Source organism: Bombina bombina, chromosome 6 (assembly GCF_027579735.1).
Source record: "Bombina bombina isolate aBomBom1 chromosome 6, aBomBom1.pri, whole genome shotgun sequence".
In the NCBI taxonomy this organism is placed as follows: Eukaryota; Metazoa; Chordata; class Amphibia; order Anura; family Bombinatoridae; genus Bombina; species Bombina bombina.
Genome location: NC_069504.1, coordinates 314,405,979 through 314,427,444, shown reverse-complemented (window position 1 = coordinate 314,427,444; position 21,466 = coordinate 314,405,979). Strand labels below are relative to the sequence as shown.

Here is a 21,466-nt window from a genome sequence, read left to right as displayed (position 1 = left end):
AAATCAAGGTTTACAATGACCCATTAGAATGTAACTCATATATGCATTAATGCCTGCAAGTGTCTTACTGACCTTCATCAATAAGATTTAAATGCAATTTCTTCAGTGTATTATACACAAGTTTAATTTTGCCTTTTAAGAAATTAGTTTTTTTACTGTAGCACACAATGAGATTACTAATAAAGGCCAGTCCTGATTTCTTTTTTTCAGCATACAAACACGTTTTAATTTGTATTAACTCAAATTTACAGGAAGTATATTTAGATTACCACACAGACTACACTCACACATACTTCCAGATAAATTATAAATGCAGGCCTCTATAAGAAAAAAACACTTCTTTATATACTTCTAACATCAATTCTAATAATGTGTAACAAGTTAGAAAACAACTTATGGCAGCTGGTACAAGAAAAGTTCTCTCTCACCCTCGGGCATCATTGTGATATGAAGATGGCAAGGTATGAGTCATCCTGAGAGCACGGGGTGTTGAAGGAGGGGAGGTTTCACATTTTATTGTTGCTTTATCTTCTCGACCATCTTCTTCCACAATTGCAATCTAAAGAAAACATTTTACAAGCCATATAGATTTTAGAATTTAACCATTGCACCTGAAAGCATCATAATAAACTATTAAACTTTTATTGAGTTAAAAGTGCAATAGATAGTTAGGATATCTCACATCATCATTATTAATTTTATTGTTAATAGTAATAAAATTATAAAAAAATAACTAATTTAGATATTCTTACACTAGAAATTTTTCCATTTTTGTAAAAAAAATTTCCTTCTTTTTTGTATTTTAAATAGTACAGTACAGTGTTCCGTAAAAGATCATTGACGCTAAGGGGCCTATTTATTAAAGGTCTTGCGGACCTGATCCGACAGTGCAGATCAGGTCCGCAAGACCTCGCTGAATGCGGAGAGCAATACGCTCTCCGCATTTAACATTGCACCAGCAGCTCACAAGAGCTGCTGGTGCAACATCGCCCCCTGCTGACTCGCTGCCAATTGGCCGCCAGCAGGGAGGTGTCAATCAACCCAATCGTACTCGTTCGGGTTGATTTCCAGCGATTCGTGTCCGCCTCATCAGAGCAGGCGAACAGGGTTATGGAGCAGCGGTCTTTAGACTGCTGCTTCATAACTGGTGTTTCTGGCGAGTCTGAAAACTCGCCAGAAACACGGGCCCTCAAGCTCCGTTCGGAGCTTGATAAATGAGCCCCTAAGTGGTTTCTTGTTACATGCATTGGAGCATTGAGTCAGATTAAAAAGAGGAGTAATTGGATTTGATTTGTAAGGTTAAAGGGACAGTCAAGTCCAAAATAAACTTTCATGATTCAAATACAGCATGTCATTTTTTACAACTTTCCAATTTACTTTTATCACCAAATTTGTTGTGTTCTATTGGTATTCTTAGTTGATAGCTAAACCTAGGTAGAAACATCCTTTGAGGGCAGCATGGCAGCATCTTGCTTATCACTACTCTAGATTGCAAGCAAGGGTCTAAAGATGGGTATCACATATGTTTATGATTTGCACATATTTTTCAGCAATTTGAAATTATTGGTATTTATAAACCAACGGTAAAATATTATTACGAAAAAAATATTGTAATACAGATATCCCGTAAATATATTTTATAAATGTGGGTATACTTTCACTTCAATTGCATTACTGTTAAATTATGATTTTGCATTAGAACAGTGTAATGCAAATCTGTTTTCATGTTTTACTGGCTACAATACAGTATAACAAATCAATGTAGCAAGGAGCAACAATAGCATGAGTTAAATCACTTACAAGTTAGATTTTATAAAAAGTCTGTGTTTGTAGTGTTTATTTATTTAATGAGTTCTCCACATATATTATGACGAAACAAGTTATATCCAAACAAGTACTGAGCATTTAAACGAACCATTCCATAAAACCATTTATATATATATATATATATATATATATATATATATTTATATATATATATATATATATATATATATAAAAGCAGCACAACCCTGTGCCATATCACTTAAATGTCGATTTATTCAAAATTGTATCACCTCTTAACAATTGCATTATTTCTAACTTGACAAATGGGGTATTTACTCTTATAAACAGTCAAAAACAAATACTTTAGAAAGACTTTATTGAAAATGTAGAAACTCAATGCAACAAAAGTGAATAAATCTGTGATTACCGACACACAAGTTAGAATATCCTGTGATCATTGAAACAAAATTGAGTACACCTGTGATTTCCAATATGCCTAATTGCATGAAGATGTTATAAAATGACCCGTGAACACCAGAACTCTCTCAATTTTGGACTTATGAGCTGTGTCATGGCTCCACATGGAAAAGAATTGTCAGAGGAGTTGAAAAAGTGGATTGCGAGACTTCACAAAGATGGAAAAGGATATAGGAAGATCAGTGACCAACTAAAAATAATTCAAAACACAGTTGCAGCAGTAGTAAGGATGTACAGAACAAGCCATAGTACCACTATTTAGAGCCACAGTAACCATCCTCCTAAAATGACGCTCTGAACAGTGCACTACTTGCTCAAAACAGATGGGCAAGTGCTTCAGACTTGGCTGATCGGTTATCAATGGAAATCAGAGTTTCTGTGACATCTCACACAGTGCGAAGGACATTGCATAACATTAACCTCTATGGGCAGTGTCCAGAAAAAAAACCTTGCTTGCTCTTCGGGACAAGAGCACAATATGGCAGCAAGAATGTTATCCATTTGCAAGAGCACTAGACGGCAGCACTATTTCCCGCCATGTAGTGCTCCAGATGCCTACCTAGGTATCACTTCAACGTAGAATATTAACCATTACTAAGGAACATGAAAAGAAGTCTAATAAACATTGGTACACATTATTCGGGCAGATGTGACCAAAATACATTTGTTCGGCTCGGATGGGGTCCAGCATGTTTGGTGTGAACTTGGCCAGGACTGCCACAGTAAATGCATAGTCCCAACAGTGAGGCACAGAGGTAGGAGTGTAATGATATGGAGTGCAACTGGTGTTGTGGAGATGACATTTATAGATGGCACTATGAATGCCTGTGGATATACCAAAATACTGGCTGAATGACAAGAGGACTCCCAGTCTCCAGAAGCTTGACAGAAGAGGAATATTCCAGCATTATAATAATCAAAAGAACACTGCCAAAATTAAGAAAATGTTTCTAAAGAAGAAAAAAGTGAAAACTATGACCTGACCAAGTTTGTTGCCTGACTTGAATCCAGTAGAACACCTTTTGAGTAATTTAAAAAGAAAGATTGAGCAACACAATCCCTCCAGCAAAGAGCAGTTGGAAAAAATTGTCTCTGAAGAATGGCAGAACACCTCTCCTGAAATGTGTTAGACAAAGGTATCCTCCATGATGAAGAGGATTGAATCTGTCATCAAAAATAAATGTGGACATATGAAGTATTGAAAAAATAAAGGACTGACTTTTGTTGCATTGAGTTACTACTGTGGTGCCTTTTTGCTCAACATGTGCCTTTCACAGAGAAGAACTTTCCTGTAGTATATCAGTCTGATCCTGACTAAACAGTACAGTCCAATGCCGAAATACCAGAGGAACAGCAAAATTCCAGATGTACATTTCGGCCTACTGTGGGCCTTGTCAGTGAGGTGCAGTCAAATCCCTCTAGGCACACTGAGCAACAGGTCCATGTCTGGTTTATGTAATATAATAAATAAATATAAATATATATATATATATATATATATATATATATATATATATAGAGAGAGAGAGAGAGAGAGAGAGAGATAGATAGATAGATAGATAGATAGATAGAGAGAGAGAGAGAGAGAGAGAGAGAGAGAGAGAGAAAAGCGCTCAACCTGGGAATGAACAATAGCATAACAACTTGTTCCATGGTTAGTTACCGCCCTAGGAGCAGCCTTTTTTTGCACAACATGTGCCTTTCACAGAGAAGAACTTCAGTCTGGTCCTGACTAAACCGTACAGTCTAGTCCCGAAATACCAGGTAATCTCTCCCTGAACTAGAGAAATGGCAGTTCCAACTCTGGGGCCTGTATTTTTAAGATAGTAAATTGAAGCTGTTAGCTTTTAATTATATATAAGAGCAAATATCTTACTGTTCAACTAAAGGACCACTAAATACAGTATGTTTGCATAATCAACAAATGCATGATAACAAGACAATGTAATAGCACTTATTCTGAACTTCAAATGAGTAATAGATTTTTTTCTGACAAATTTCAAAGTTATGTCTATTTCCATTCCTCCTGTATCATGTTACAGCCATCATATATATATACCATCATATATATATATATATATATATATATATATATATATATACACACACACACAACATAAATGAATATATATACTGTATATATACACAGGGCTCAGTGGACATTTAACAGTGGCCAGTGAAAGAAAGTGATTGTTGTGTCTGAAGTATGGTGGCATGTTGTAAGTATCAAAGTTGGCACATTGTATTTGCAAAATGTGCATTCCTATTGCAGCTATGAAAAACAAACAATTTGGGTTATGTGCTACAACTATTATCTAAAGGGAGGTTATATAGCCATGAAAGTGCAAGGATTTGTTATTCCTCTAGGTCTGTAGGAACCTATATGTGCTTAGACTGTTACTTCCTAAAGGCTAAATGGGGCAGAGAGAGAGAGAGAGAGATTGCAGAGGAAAAGTGAAAATGGAGAAGGTAGAGTTATGACAGAATGGAGAAAAAAAAGTGTGAAGAGATATGAGAGAGGGGAAATAGTGTAAAGAGAAGATATGGGCTGAGAGAGAAGGGAGATGGTTAAAAGATAGATTGAATAGGGGGGGGGGGGAGTTAAGAAAGATAGTAAAGAGCAATAAGGGAGAGATGATAATTATTAAAAAAAAAAAATCTCCAGGTCTGCTATGACCTTCCATAACTGTCAGCACTCTCTGCATTCTCGGAGTTCAACAACTTCCTTTTTCTCTCCAGCTGTTGTCTTCCCCAGAACCTCTAGTTGAGGTTTCTTACAGCTATGAACTTATTTTTGTTAATTTATTACTCTATGTAGCATTATTTAATTTGCTATGGTAACAAATAAAAACAATATTACAAAATGTGTCACAATGGCTAAACATATGCAAAGAGGGCTGAAGTAGCTGGTGTGGTGTGGATGGGATTAGAAGTGGCACGTAACATTTTGTCCCGGCTAGTAGCTTAGGACTTGAAATTGCCCTATAAGAATGCTCACTAGTCCTTCTATTTCCCTGATGAAATTAAATAAAGCCACATTTTACCCTGAAAACAGGGCATCTCGCTAAGGGGTGTATACTGTTTTTTCGTATGGGAAGGAAATACATTACAAAAGTGTACAATGAAAACCGTAATTTAAAAATCATACAAAATTAATAATTAAACTAGTCACACAAAAATACTTTGGAAATTTTTTTTTGTTTTATCAAAAACTTAAAATTTGTGTGTAAATTACACAGAAATAAATTGTATTAAATATGTACAATGTAAATCGTAATTTAAATACACTGAAATTCATACTTTTTTCATAAAATGGACTGAACATGGGTGTTCCATGGGCATATATGAAATTGTTTCTCAAGTCCCAGCGTAATTCTGTAAACATCTCTGCCCTATATATCTCACAGTTTTTTCTCGCAATGTAAAAGGTGGCAAGCTTTTATCAAAATACTCAAAAAACAAAATACTATGTATAAGAAAATAACAGCAAATTTAAGGTACAGTGCGCTGAAAACAATGTTATTAGATTTTATTAGGCGTAATATTTGTTTAAACATATGCCGAGGTCTCTCTCTGTACTTCATCCTCCACTGCAAACTTTTACCTAACAGACAGCTCTTATTATTTGCATAAATAAAAACAGAGAAGCGCTCAACCTGGGAATGAACAACAGCATAATAGCTTATTCTATGGCCAGTTACCACCCAAGAAACAGCCTCTTTTTGCTCAACATGTGCCTTTCACAGAGAAGACCTTTCCTGTAGTTTATCAGTCTGATCCTGACTTAACAGTGCAGTCCAGCCCTGAAATACCAGGCAATCCCTCTCTGAACAAGAGAAACGGCAAAACCCCAGACGTACGTTTCGGCCTATTGTGGGCCTCGCCAGTGAGGTGCAGCCATATCCCTCTAGGCACACTGAGCAACGGGTCCACGTCTGGGTTCCCGCATCACACTTAGGGCTCTTATTTCTATGGGAGACATCTCGCCACTTGCAGGGACAGACCCTTTTTATATAGAATTCTATGAGGGCTGCCCTGAGATTTTCGGTGTAGAAAACCACATCTAGACTTGGAAATTCTTTAGAATCGACCCCCAAGTCTTAAGTTAATTGGATGCAAATTAATCAATTATGTTTAAAAAATGTTATCCTTCCACTTTATATGTCATTTTTTTAACAATAGCATCTGTGCATACTACTTTTACTAAACATTTCAAAAAGTGTTGAAAGACAATTACCTTTCTCCGATGTTTTCGTAAGTCACTGGGCTGTATATTGATAAATAAAAAAATGTTGGTTAGTGTGATCAGTCTGTAACAAGACATTAATGACATAATTATATTATATTTAATACACCTGTTGCAAGCCTTTTCATTTCTATATAAATAGTGATTTTTTTTCCAGAGTATGCTATTCCCAGAGCCCTGAATCAAAACAAGTTTTCACTTACATGCTTTTCATGATAAGCCCTCTTTACTAATTACAAATAAATCCAGACCTATTCTTAAACATTTAACATTACATACATCAATAATAATAATAATAATAATAATAATAAAAAAGAACATTTCTTTGTTTAAGATTTATAATCAATTTTATATCAATTTATGTAAAAAAAATGTAAGAATGTTTGCCACCACTTTCAACTAATAATTACTTTTCTCTCTATAGCCACCAACACAGCTAAAAATAAAGAGGCAAATAAGGTTTGATATGTCTTGGCAAGTCATTTTTTTGTGTAATATAGTTTATTTTCAATTGCTGAATTTAAATACTACATTAAACGAACACTTTACAGGATTGATCAAGTTTTTCAGTAAGCAAAACCATTGTTCTGAATAATTTTCACTACAATGTAAAAGCCTTTATTTAGAAGTTAATATCACAAATTAAATTTTAATGTGGTGAAAACATTCCAAACTGCTACATGTGAAAATTGTCAGGTCACGATTACATTCCAAGGGGGCGATTTATCAAATGCCGGGCGGACACGATTCGCTGCAGCAAATTATGTCTGCCCTGCATCGCTAAATGCCGACAGCATATGCTGTCGGAACTTAAAGGGACAGTTTACTCAAAATTTTTCTCCCCTTTAATTTGTTCCCAATGATCCACTTTACCTGCTGGAGTGTATTAAATTGTTTACAAGTAGATCCTTTAGCCTTATATTGGCATTTGAAATAGTTGATTTAGCATGTGGTATCCCCACCTATTCTGAAAGTTTGTGGCCGCAGGTCCCAGCTATAGATAAGCTTTGTAAACACAGCCAGCAGAAGAAATTATACTCCCAGTAGGATATAGCAGAGATAAGGTAATAAAATGTTGATTTTCCTTTGTTCTCTCCAAGTACTGGTGATAGTTTTATGGACAGATATAAGAGTAAGAAACATGTTTATGTACACAATGTGATACAGTAATGAGATCTGATTATACCTACAAGCTCAACCCATTTTATTAGGTTGTGGCTTCAAAACACAAAATCGGAGCTTTAATATTCACAAATAAACCTTAAAAAGCTAATTTTCATACATTTTTTACTCTGCAGTTGGTAAAAAAAAGCAATTGTAAACACATTAAGGGAAAACTATTTTACAGTATACTGTCCCTTTAACATTGCACAAGCATTACTTGTAAAATGCTTGTGCCATGCTGCTCCCTGCACATTCACGGCCAATCGGCTGCTAGCAGGGGGTATCAATCATCCCGATCGTATCTGACCGGGATGATTGCAGTCCGCCACCTAAAAGGTGGCAGATGAGCTAAGGAGCAATGGTCTTACGACCGCTGCTTCTTAACTTAAGTTTCCGGCAAGGCAAAGACATTGGGGGTAGATTGCAGCATCCGCAGCTTGGTAAATCTACCCCTATGTGTCTAAATTAGCAAACCAGCAGACTTGCAACCAGAAGGTAGCTTAGCTAATAGACTCAGCCTAGCTACCATTATTCACTGCCCCAGTGGTACTAACTACTGTAAATTGAATAATAAAATAGATTTCTCTATAACTCATTGGCATACAATATTTTCACCAAAAGTTTCTCCAAGGGTTGCCCTTCCTTGTGGTCATGGTTTTAGAATGTCCTTCCAAAGGGATCAAAATTTACCACTGAGTCATCATCTGTGTACAGGATAAAGTTTTTGACTTATGATATCTGTCTGCAGTTTCGAACAATCACCAAGATTACAAGTTATGCACTAAACTTGGTGCGTAAATAACACAAAAAAGGAGCGGTATCGCACTCTCCATAGCGTTGTCATTACTGAAATTACTGAAAAACCTTCTTTTGTTGTGGGGTATGGTGCATTAAGCTCCATAACGCACAAAACTTAAGGACTGACTTGACGTGCTTGTGCACATTTTCCCGCATAGACATCAATGGAGAGAAAGTGTTAGAAAAAACTAATAACTGCAATCGCGGAATTGCAATCACTATAACGCAATCCCCATTGATGTCTATGGGGAAAACAAAGTTATGTTAAAACACCCTAACATAAACCCCTAGTCTAAATACCCCTAATCTGACGTCCCCCAACATAGCTGACACTAAATAAACCTATTAACCCCTAAACTGCCAGCCCCCCACATCACTACTAGAATAATAAAGTTATTAACCCCTAAACTGCCGGCCCCCCACATCACAACTACTATAATGAAGCTATTAACCCCTAAACCGCTGCCCCCCCACATCGCTACTACTATAATAAACCTATTAACCCCTAAACCACCGGCCCCCTACATCGCTACTACTATAATAAACCTATTAACCCCTAAACTGCCAGCCTCCCACATCGCAACACACTAAATTAAACTTAACCCCTAAACATAACCATCCCCTATACTTTAAATTAAATTTACAATATAACTATCTTAAAATAAATAAAAACGTACCTGTGAAATAAAAAAAACCTAAGATTAAACTATAAATTAACCTAAGCTAACATTACTATATATAAAAAAAAAATCACGAAAAATAAAAAACCTAAGTTACCAAAAATAATTAAAAAAACTTAAGATTACAAAATACACTAAAATTACGAAAAATAAAAAAAACCTAACATTACCAAAAATAACAAACACTAAAATTACGAAAAATAAAAAACACTAAGATTACAAAAAATTATAAACTAAATATTTAAAAATAATAAAAAATAAAACTAATCTAATAGCCCTATAAAAACAAAAAAGCCACCCCAAAATGAAAACACCCCTAACCTAAAAAACTAGCAATAGCCCTTAAAAGGGCCTTTTGTAGGGCACTGCAATTTAAACAGCTCTTTTACATTAAAAAAGTCCCCCTAACAGTAAACCCCCCCACCCAACCAACCCCCCAAAATAAAAAAACTAAGTATAAAAAAAACTGTTACCCATTGCCCCTAAAGGGGCATTTGTATGGGCATTACCATTAAAAGGGCATTCAGCTCTTTTACTGCCCATTAAAATAAAAAGGTCCAATCTAAAAAAAAAAACCCTCCCAAAAGAATATAAAAAAAAACTAAAGTCTAACCCCCAAATTGGTACTCACCATTCCTGAAGTCCGGTGGAGAAGTTCTTCTTCCAGGCTGTGAAGGTCTTCTTCTAGGCGGTGAAGGTTTTCTTCCACACACATACTAGTGGTAAAGCCCGGATGAAGATAGATGTCCCTGTGCTGGATGAAGATGGAGCTGCCTGGAAGAAGACCTTCACTTCAGGAATGGTGAGTACCTATTTCGGTGTTAGATTGATTTATTTTATTATTTTTTTGAGTGTTTTTTTTTTTTAGATAGGCATTTTTTTTTATTATTTTAATGGGCAGCAAAAGAGCTGATTACCCTTTTAAGGGCAATGCCCATACAAATGCTCCTTTAGGTGCAATGGGTAGCTTAGGTATTTTTAGTGTTAGGTTTTTTTATTTCGGGGGGTTTGGTAGGTGTGGGTGTTTACTTTTAGGGGGTAATTGATACTTTATTTAGGTAAAAGAGCTGATTGCATTAGGGCAATGCCCTACAGAAGACCCTTTTAAGGGCTATTGTTAGTTTAGTGTTAGATAAGGGGGTGTTTTTATTTTGGGGGGCTTTTTTATTTTTATAGAGGTATTAGATTAGGTTTACATTTTTTATTTTGGATAATTTCGTTATTTTGTTCTGTAATTTTATTTTTTTAAATTTTTTGTAATATTACATTTTTTATTTTAATTTAATCTTAGCTTTTTTTTAATATAATGTTAGGTTTTTATTTTAATTTTAAGTTAGGATTTTTTAGTTTTTACTTTTTAATTATTTATTAAGAAGATAGTGTTTTGTATTTTATGTAATTGGGGTTAATTTAGGGGGTGTTAGGATAGGGGGCTTCCTAACCGCAACCTATATTAAACTTATTAACCCCTAATCTGCCCCCCCTACACTGTCACCACCTATAATAAGCTTATTAACCCCTATCCTGCCCCCCCTACACCGTCGCCACCTATAATAAGTTTATTAACCCCTATCCTGCCCCCCTACACCGCCGCCACTGTAATAAAATTATTAACCCCTAAACCTAAGTCTAACCCTAACACCCACCTAACTTAAATATTAATTAAATAAATCTAAATAATATTTATCTTATTAAATAAATTAATCCTATTTAAAACTAAATACTTATCTTTAAAATAAACCCTAATATAGCTAAAATATAAATAATAATTATATTGTAGCTATCTTAGGATTTATTTTTATTTTACAGACATCTTTCAATTTATTTTAACTAGGTACAATAGCTATTAAATAGTTATTAACTATTTAATAGCTACCTAGCTGAAATAAAGAGAAATTTACCTGTAAAATAAAAACTAACCTAAGTTACAATTACACCTAACACTACACCATACTTTAATAAATTATTCCTATTTAAAACTAAATACTTACCTGTAAAATAAACCCTAAGATAGCTACAATATAAATAATTATATTGTAGCTATTTTAGGATTTATATTTATTTTACAGGTAACTTTGTATTTATTTTAGCTAGTTAGAATAGTTATTAAATAGTTATTAACTATTTAATAACTACCTAGCTAAAAGAAATACAAAATTGCCTGTAAAATAAATCCTAACCTAAGTTACAATTAAACCTAACACTATCATTAAATTAATTAAATAAATTAGTTACAAATAACTACAATTAAATTAAATAAACTAACTAAAGTACAAAAAATAAAAAAAGCTAAAGTTACAAAAAATAAAAAAAATAAGTTACAAACATTTAAAAAATATTACAACAATTTTAAGCTACTTACACCTAATCTAAGCCCCCTAATAAAAAAATGCCCTACCCTATTCTAAATTAAAAAGTTACCAGCTCTTTTACCTTACCAGCCCTTAAAAGGGCCTTTTGCGGGGCATGCCCCAAAGAATTCTGCTCTTTTGCCTGTAAAATAAAAATACAACCCCCCCAACATTAAAACCCACCACCCACATACCCCTAATCTAACCCAAACCCCCCTTAAATAAACCTAACACTACCCCCCTGAAGATCATCCTAACTTGAGTCGTCTTCAGCCAGCCGACCACGATGGAGTCGAAGAGGAGATACGGAGCGGCAGAAGTCATCATCCAGGCGGCGCTGAAGAAGTCTTCCATCCGATAAAGTCATCATCTAGGCGGCGCTGAGGAAGTCTTCCATCCGATAGAAGTCTTCATCCAGGCGGCGTCTTCAATCTTCATCCATCCGGAGCAGAGCGGAGCGGAGCCATCTTCAGACGAGCCGACGCGGAGCCATCCTCTTCTTCCCGACGACTAACGACAAATGGATATTCCTTTAAGGGACGTCATCCAAGATGGCGTCCCTTCAATTCCGATTGGCTGATATTATTCTATCAGCCAATCGGAATTAAGGTAGGAAAAATCTGATTGGCTGATTGAATTAGATTTGGGTTAGATTAGGGGTATGTGGGTGGTGGGTTTTAATGTTGGGGGGTTGTATTTTTATTTTACAGGCAAAAGAGCAGAATTCTTTGGGGCATGCCCCGCAAAAGGCCCTTTTAAGGGCTGGTAAGGTAAAAGAGCTGGTAACTTTTTAATTTAGAATAGGGTAGGGCATTTTTTTTATTTTGGGGGGCTTTGTTATTTTATTAGGGGGCTTAGGTTAGGTGTAAGTAGCTTAAAATTGTTGTAATATTTTTTAAATTTTTGTAACTTATTTTTTTATTTTTTGTAACTTAGCTTTCTTTATTTTTTGTACTTTAGTTAGTTTATTTAATTTAATTGTAGTTATTTGTAATTAATTTATTTAATTAATTTAATGATAGTGTGGTGTTAGGTTTAATTGTAACTTAGGTTAGGATTTATTTTACAGGTAATTTTGTATTTCTTTTAGCTAGGTAATTATTAAATAGTTAATAAATATTTAATAACTATTCTAACTAGCTAAAATAAATACAAAGTTACCTGTAAAATAAATATAAATCCTAAAATAGCTACAATATAATTATTATTTATATTGTAGCTATCTTAGGGTTTATTTTACAGGTAAGTATTTAGTTTTAAATAGGAATAATTTATTAAAGTATAGTGTAGTGTTAGGTGTAATTGTAACTTAGGTTAGTTTTTATTTTACAGGTAAATTTCTCTTTATTTTAGCTAGGTAGCTATTAAATAGTTAATAACTATTTAATAGCTATTGTACCTAGTTAAAATAAATTGAAAGATGCCTGTAAAATAAAAATAAATCCTAAGATAGCTACAATATAATTATTATTTATATTGTAGCTATCATAGGCCTAGATTTAGAGTTGGGCGGTAGCCGTCAAAACCAGCGTTAGAGGCTCCTAACGCTGGTTTTTACCGCCCTCTGGTATTTGGAGTCAGTCATTAAAGGGTCTAACGCTCACTTTTCAGCTGCAAATTTTCCATACTGCAGATCCCCTTACGTCAATTGCGTATCCTATCTTTTCAATGGGATCTTTCTAACGCCGGTATTTAGAGTCTTGGCTGAAGTGAGCGTTTGAAATCTAACGACAAAACTCCAGCCGCAGAAAAAAGTCAGTAGTTAAGAGCTTTCTGGGCTAACGCCGGTTTATAAAGCTCTTAACTACTGTGCTCTAAAGTACACTAACACCCATAAACTACCTATGTACCCCTAAACCGAGGTCCCCCCACATCGCCGCCACTCTATTAATTTTTTTAACCCCTAATCTGCCGACCGCCACCTACGTTATACTTATGTACCACTAATCTGCTGCCCCTAACACTGCCGACCCCTATATTATATTTATTAACCCCTAACCTGCCCCCCACAACGTCGCCGCCAGCTACCTACAATAATTAACCCCTAATCTGCCGACCGCAAAGCGCCGCTACCTACGTTATCCTTATTTACCCCTAATCTGCTGCCCCTAACACCGCCGACCCCTATATTATATTTATTAACCCCTAATCTGCCCCCCTCAACGTCGCCACCACATGCCTACACTTATTAACCCCTAATCTGCCGAGCGGACCGCACTGCTACTATAATAAAGTTATTAACCCCTAATCCGCCTCACTCCCGCCTCAATAACCCTATAATAAATAGTATTAACCCCTAATCTGCCCTCCCTAACATCGCCGACACCTAACTTCAATTATTAACCCCTAATCTGCCGACCGAATCTCGCCGCTACTGTAATAAATGGATTAACCCCTAAAGCTAAGTCTAACCCTAACCCTAACACCCCCCTAAATTAAATATAATTTAAATCTAACGAAATAAATTAACTCTTATTAAATAAATTATAGTAGGTGTAATTAGTTTAAAATTGTTGTAATATTTTTCTAATGTTTGTAAATATTTTTTTATTTTTTGTAACTTATTTTTTTTTTTTTTTTGTACTTTAGTTAGTTTATTTAATTGTAGTTATTTGTAGGTATTGTATTTAATTAATGTAGTGATAGTGTAGTGTTAGGTTTAATTGTAGGTAATTGTAGGTATTTTATTTAATTTATTTATTGATAGTGTAGTGTTAGGTTTAATTGTAACTTAGGTTAGGATTTATTTTACAGGTAATTTTGTAATTATTTTAACTATTTTAGCTATTAAATAGTTCTTAACTATTTAATAGCTATTGTACCTGGTTAAAATAAATACAAAGTTACCTGTAAAATAAATATAAATCCTAAAATAGCTATAATATAATTATAATTTATATTGTAGCTATATTAGGGTTTATTTTACAGGTAAGTATTTAGCTTTAAATAGAAATTATTTAATAAGAGTTAATTTATTTAGTTAGATTTAAATTATATTTAATTTAGGGGGGTTTTAGGGTTAAAGTTAGACTTAGCTTTAGGGGTTAATAAATTTATTAGAGTAGCGGTGAGCTCCTGTCGGCAGATTAGGGGTTAATGCTTGAAGTTAGGTGTCGGCAATGTTAGGGAGGGCAGATTAGGGGTTAATACTATTTATTATAGGGTTATTGAGGCGGGAGTGAGGCGGATTAGGGGTTAATACATTTATTATAGTAGCGCTCAGGTCCGGTCGACAGATTAGGGGTTAATAAGTGTAGTTAGGTGGAGGCGACGTTGGGGGCGGCAGATTAGGGATTAATAAATATAATATAGGGGTTGGCGATGTTAGAGCAGCAGATTAGGGGTACATAGGGATAATGTAGGTGGCGGGGGTGTACGGAGCGGCAGATTAGGGGTTAAAAATAATATACAGGGGTCAGCGATAGCAGGGGCGGCAGATTAGGGGTTAATAAGTGTAAGGTTAGGGGTGTTTAGACTCGGGGTACATGTTAGGGTGTTAGGTGCAGACTTAGGAAGTGTTTCCACATAGAAAACAATGGGGCTGCGTTAGGAGCTGAACGCGGCTTTTTTGCAGGTGTTAGGTTTTTTTTCAGCTCAAACTGCCCCATTGTTTTCTATGGGGGAATCGTGCACGAGCACGTTTTTGAAGCTGGCCGCGTCTGTAAGCACCGCTGGTATCGAGAGTTGAAGTTGCGGTAAATATGCTATACGCTCCTCTATTGGAGCCTAACGCAGCCATTCTGTGAACTCTAAATACCAGCGGTATTTAAAAGGTGCGGCCAGAAAAAAAGCATGCATAGCTAACGCACCCCTTTGGCCGCAGAACACTAAATCTAGGCGTTAGGGTTTATTTTAATGGTAAGTATTTAGTTTTAAATATGATTAATTTATTTAATAAGATAAATTTTATTTAGATTTATTTAATTAATATTTAAGTTAGGGGGTATTAGGGTTAGTGTTAGACTTAGGTTTAGGGGTTAATAATTTTATTACAGTGGCGGCGGTGTGGGGGGGCAGGATAGGGGGTTAATAAACTTATTATAGGTGGCAACGGTGTAGGGGGGGCAGGATAGGGGTTAATAAACTTATTATAGGTGGCGACGGTGTAGAGGGGGCAGATTAGGGGTTAATAAGTTTAATATAGGTTGCGGCAGGGTCCAGGAGCAGGGGTTTAGGGGTTAAACTATTTATTTAGTTTTGTCGAGGTCCGAGATCGGCAGGATAGGGGTTAATAACTTTATTATAGGTGGCGGTGGTAAAGGGGAGCAGGATAGGGGTTAATAGGTATCATGTAGGTGGCAGCGGGGTCTGGGAGCGGCGGTTTTTGGGGTTAATACATATATTATAGTTGCGGCGGGGACCGGGAGTGGCGGTTTTAGATGTTAACATATTTAGTATAGCTTGCGGTGGGCTCCGGGAGCGGTGGTTTAGGGGGTAAACACTTTATTTAGTTGTGGCGGTGTAAGGGGGGGCAGATTAGGGGTGTTTAGACTCGGGGTACATGTTAGGGTATTAGGTGTAGACAGCTCCCATAGGAATCAATGGGATGTCGGGCAGCAGCGAACATGAACTTTCGCTATGGTCAGACTCCTATTGATTCCTATGGGATCCGCCGCCTCCAGGGCGGCAGTTTGAAAACCAGGTACGCTGGGCCGGAAAAGTGCAGAGCGTACCTGCTAGTTTTTTGATAACTAGCAAAAGTAGTCAGATTGTGCCGCACTTGTGTGCGGAACATCTGGAGTGACGTAAGAATCGATCTGTGTCAGACTGAGTCCGGCGGATCGAAGCTTACGTCACAAAATTCTACTTTTGCCGGTATCTAGGGCTTGATAACTAAGGTGAATCAGCCTCGCCACAAATACGCTGCGGAATTCCAGCGTATTGGAGGTTGACGGCTTGATAACTAGGCCCCTTAGTCCAGAATTTAACAAGTTGAAGTGCATTATCATTTTCATTTCAAAGGTTTTTCTTTCCACTGTATTTTTGAAGCTGCCTCTGAGAATCTTGATTTTGAGGTTTTGGATGGAGTGGTCAGGTTGGGTGAAATGGTGACCAACAGGGGTACAGTATTTTGTTTCACAGTGTTTTTGATTGAGTGTCTGTGTAAGTTCATCCGAAGGTGCAGTTTTTGGCTTGTTTCTCCAATATAACATCCCACTTCACATGCAGTGCAATGTATTATGTACACCACATTTGCAGATATACATGAATATGCCCAATTAATGTTATAGGATTTACTCTTGTGATTAGCTGTGCTGCTTTCACAAATGTGTTGACATAGTTTGCAGAGAGCTTTGTTGCAGCGCTTGGTTCCATTCTGGGTGTTCTTTTCATCAAGCGGTAGCTTTCTGTGGACCAGTTTCTGTTTTAGGTTGAGTGGTTGTCTGAGTGCCAGGATAGGGGGTTTTGGAAAGATTTTTTTGAGTGTGGGATCCTCTAAGAGGAGTGGCTGTAAGTCTTTTATGATTTTTCGTATCCCTTCTACAGCAGGGTCATATTTGAAAACTAGTGGGATACGCGATATGTTTTACTTCTCCCTGTATTGTAGCAAGTGTTCATGTGAGGTATTAAGGGCAGAGTTAATTTGTTTGTTTATAACCCTTGTTTTGTAACCTTTTTCTCTGAATGATTGGGGCAGTGTGATGAGGTGTTTGTCATGTGAAACCCATTAACCCATTTTTTAAAAATTTTGTAATATACTTTTCATATACTGTAGTCAATTACATTGTATATTCCACACTCTTTATGCATAGGTACACAGGTAAGCCTATGTCCACACTTTTGTCATTATTATTATTCCCCCTTTTTTTTCCTTTCTCCTTTTTTGACTATCTTATATTCCCCTGTATACCTAACTTCCCATCTTTATTCATATTGATTCTAGGTTTATATATAACTTTATGTCAGTACAGGGAGTGCAGAATTATTAGGCAAGTTGTATTTTTGAGGATTAATTTTATTATTGAACAACAACCATGTTCTCAATGAACCCAAAAAAACTCATTAATATCAAAGCTGAAAAGTTTTGGAAGTAGTTTTTAGTTTGTTTTTAGTTATAGCTATTTTAGGGGGATATCTGTGTGTGCAGGTGACTATTACTGTGCATAATTATTAGGCAACTTAACAAAAAACAAATATATACCCATTTCAATTATTTATTTTTACCAGTGAAACCAATATAACATCTCCACATTCACAAATATACATTTCTGACATTCAAAAACAAAACAAAAACAAATCAGTGACCAATATAGCCACCTTTCTTTGCAAGGACACTCAAAAGCCTGCCATCCATGGATTCTGTCAGTGTTTTGATCTGTTCACCATCAACATTGCGTGCAGCAGCAACCACAGCCTCCCAGACACTGTTCAGAGAGGTGTACTGTTTTCCCTCCTTGTAAATCTCACATTTGATGATGGACCACAGGTTCTCAATGGGGTTCAGATCAGGTGAACAAGGAGGCCATGTCATTAGATTTTCTTCTTTTATACCTTTTCTTGCCAGCCACGCTGTGGAGTACTTGGACGCGTGTGATGGAACATTGTCCTGCATGAAAATCATGTTTTTCTTGAAGGATGCAGACTTCTTCCTGTACCACTGCTTGAAGAAGGTTTCTTCCAGAAACTGGCAGTAGGACTGGGAGTTGAGCTTGACTCCATCCTCAACCCGAAAAGGCCCCACAAGCTCATCTTTGATGATACCAGCCCAAACCAGTACTCCACCTCCACCTTGCTGGCGTCTGAGTCGGACTGGAGCTCTCTGCCCTTTACCAATCCAGCCACGGGCCCATCCATCTGGCCCATCAAGACTCACTCTCATTTCATCAGTCCATAAAACCTTAGAAAAATCAGTCTTGAGATATTTCTTGGCCCAGTCTTGACGTTTCAGCTTGTGTGTCTTGTTCAGTGGTGGTCGTCTTTCAGCCTTTCTTACCTTGGCCATGTCTCTGAGTATTGCACACCTTGTGCTTTTGGGCACTCCAGTGATGTTGCAGCTCTGAAATATGGCCAAACTGGTGGCAAGTGGCATCTTGGCAGCTGCACGCTTGACTTTTCTCAGTTCATGGGCAGTTATTTTGCGCCTTGGTTTTTCCACACGCTTCTTGCGACCCTGTTGACTATTTTGAATGAAACTCTTGATTGTTCGATGATCACGCTTCAGAAGCTTTGCAATTTTAAGAGTGCTGCATCCCTCTGCAAGATATCTCACTATTTTTGACTTTTCTGAGCCTGTCAAGTCCTTCTTTTGACCCATTTTGCCAAAGGAAAGGAAGTTGCCTAATAATTATGCACACCTGATATAGGGTGTTGATGTCATTAGACCACACCCCTTCTCATTACAGAGATGCACATCACCTAATATGCTTAATTGGTAGTAGGCTTTCGAGCCTATACAGCTTGGAGTAAGACAACATGCATAAAGAGGATGATGTGGTCAAAATACTCATTTGCCTAATAATTCTGCACTCCCTGTATATGCTTTGTGTATAACCATATATTTCCCCTGCCTGTTATCTTTTACTGACACTATCTGCCTGTCTCCTAAACCCCCATATGATTTTTACGACACCCCCTCCTCCCCCTGCATTCAGACCTCTGTAACACTTTTTTTTTAGCCTGTGTTTTAAGATATAATCTGTAAATTCCATCAAATTGGTCAGTATTGCTTCAGACTTGAAAAAGGAAGACACTCTTCCGAAAGCTTGTCATCTTATAAATGTATAGCTAGTCCAATAAAAGTATCATTGCTCAATGCAATACACATACATATAAATATTTAGACATGTATATGTATGTATTTTAATGTTAAAGCCCTTTGTCTGCCTTTTTTTTTTTTTTTTTAATACCTCGCATCTTTGAGCCCTTATAACTTTTTTGTGCAATATTTTTTCAGAATATGTTTTATTAGATGGTGTTATTATGAGTGTTATTGTACTTTTTAAATGTATTTTTGATGGGTTTTGTGACACTTTTTTGTTTCGCAAAACAGTCAACCACATCTTTTAGGACGCGGTAATCATTCTAGCATTATTCCCGATTAAGCTCAAGCAATCATGTTTACTTGTAACTTTTAATATGAGGGGAAAACCTGACGTGCGCAAACAGCCACAATAAAGCCCTTATCGCTCGCCCGTAACTGTTAATGCGCCACTTTTAATCTGGCCCTAATACGGCAATAGTAATTATAAATCAATGTATGGCAAGCTTATGCTACGTTACAATAAAGTTATGGCCCCCATTTATTATTATTTAATTTTTTTTACACAACAGCAGCTTATACAATGTTTAATGGGGGTAGCATATGCTGCCCACTAGCAGTGAGGTCCCCAACCTTTAGTAAATGGAGCCCTAAAGTGTGAATTTATTTACATTTTACAAGAGCAATATTCCATGTAAGGAAAAGTATGTGTAGAGCTATGGGTAAAATAACGTATCAATGTTAAAATAATATATACTTAGTAATATAAAGGGACTTTCTTGCAAAACTGTGGGTTTTAAAATTTGCTTACATAAGCCTCACCCGGGACCAATGCAGCTTTTATATTATCTGTTCTAGGTTGTGGAATATTCCTGCATGGTTTGTTCTCTCTTTTATGCAACATCTATAGGTGAATGTTAGTCCTGACTTTGACTTGTGTTTCAGTAAGTTATATTTCATGACCTTATTCATTATAATGATAGAGCATATAAATAAATATCTCATCTTTAATAAACATGCTTAATGCCGCAAGGTCAAAAAGGATCTCTTCTTGTTTTTATAGTTTTATGCAGAAGAGATTCTGTTTTGCCTCTGCAGTAATTTGCCTTTCATACCCAAACCTGGTAAATGTGAGTATTTGAGTTCACCCTTTATCAAATATCACTTTATATACAGTTTAACTCTATGAGAATTGTGTTCTCTTTTCTTATTTGAGGAACTTCTGAAAACTGACACAACAATCAAATTGAATACATATGAGAAACTGTTGCCTAAAAGTTTCCATTTTTCCTTCACCATCTTTTAATAAATTGGGAAGATTTGTTCACATATTTGACACACAAACGCCTAGATTACGAGTTTTGAGCGCTATAGGGAAATTAACAAACGCAACAAAAGTGGCGTTATTTAATCCCCTATAGCGCTGCCATTACAAGTTTCAAAAAACCCGGCTTGTGCGTGGGATATGGTGCTTTTAAGCTCCATACCACACCAAAAACAAGCGCTGTTCACGCTTTCCCCATAGACAATGGGGAGAGCGGGTCAGAAAAAAGTCTAACATCTGCGATCGCGGAAAGAAATACTCCGTAACGCAGCCCCATAGATGTCTATGGGGAAAAATAAACTAACGTTTAAAACACCCTAACATAAACTCCACACCTACACACCCTTAATCTGCTGCCCCCAACATCGCCGACGGTTGCCTACATTTATTAACACCGAATCTACCGCTCCCAATATCGTTGCCACCTAAATAACATTATTAACCCTTAATCTGCCGCTCCCGATATCGCTGCTACTATACTAAAGTTATTAACCCCTATTCCGCAGCACCCCAACATCGCCACCACTATATTAAAGTTAATAACCCCTATTCCACCGCTCCACAACATGGCCGCAACTAAATAAAGTTACTAACCCCTAAACCACTGGCCTCCCACATTACTACCACTAAATAAACCTATTAACCCCTAAACCGCCAGCCCCCCACACCGCAACAACCTAAATTAAACTATTAACCCCTAAACCTAACCCTACCCCTAAACCTAATCCTAACCCTAACCCTAACGTAAACATAACCCTAACACCCCTTAACTAACATAATTGAAATAGATCTAAACTAAAGTTACAATTATTAACTAAATAATACCTATTTAAAACTAAATACAAACTAATAGTTATAGTGTAGCTATATAATATATGGGGGTGTATTAGAGAGTAGGAAATATTGCTAACAAATTAAATTCTGGTGCCACCCTTGATAGTAAATTAAGAACGTTATATA

The 21,466-nt window shown here is 36.5% G+C and overlaps 1 protein-coding gene across 1 annotated transcript in view; it reads right to left on the bottom strand.

Annotated features, from left to right (window-relative positions):
- PPFIA2 (PTPRF interacting protein alpha 2) overlaps positions 1–21,466 on the bottom strand; it is a 728,675-nt gene that overhangs the window by 180,559 nt on the left and 526,650 nt on the right. Inside the window, exons 16-17 of the mRNA XM_053716934.1 lie at positions 6,482–6,511; positions 429–559 (exon numbers count right to left, since the gene is read on the bottom strand). Of these exons, the coding sequence (XP_053572909.1) occupies positions 429–559; positions 6,482–6,511 (161 nt within the window). The remainder of the gene's footprint in view (positions 1–428; positions 560–6,481; positions 6,512–21,466) is intronic.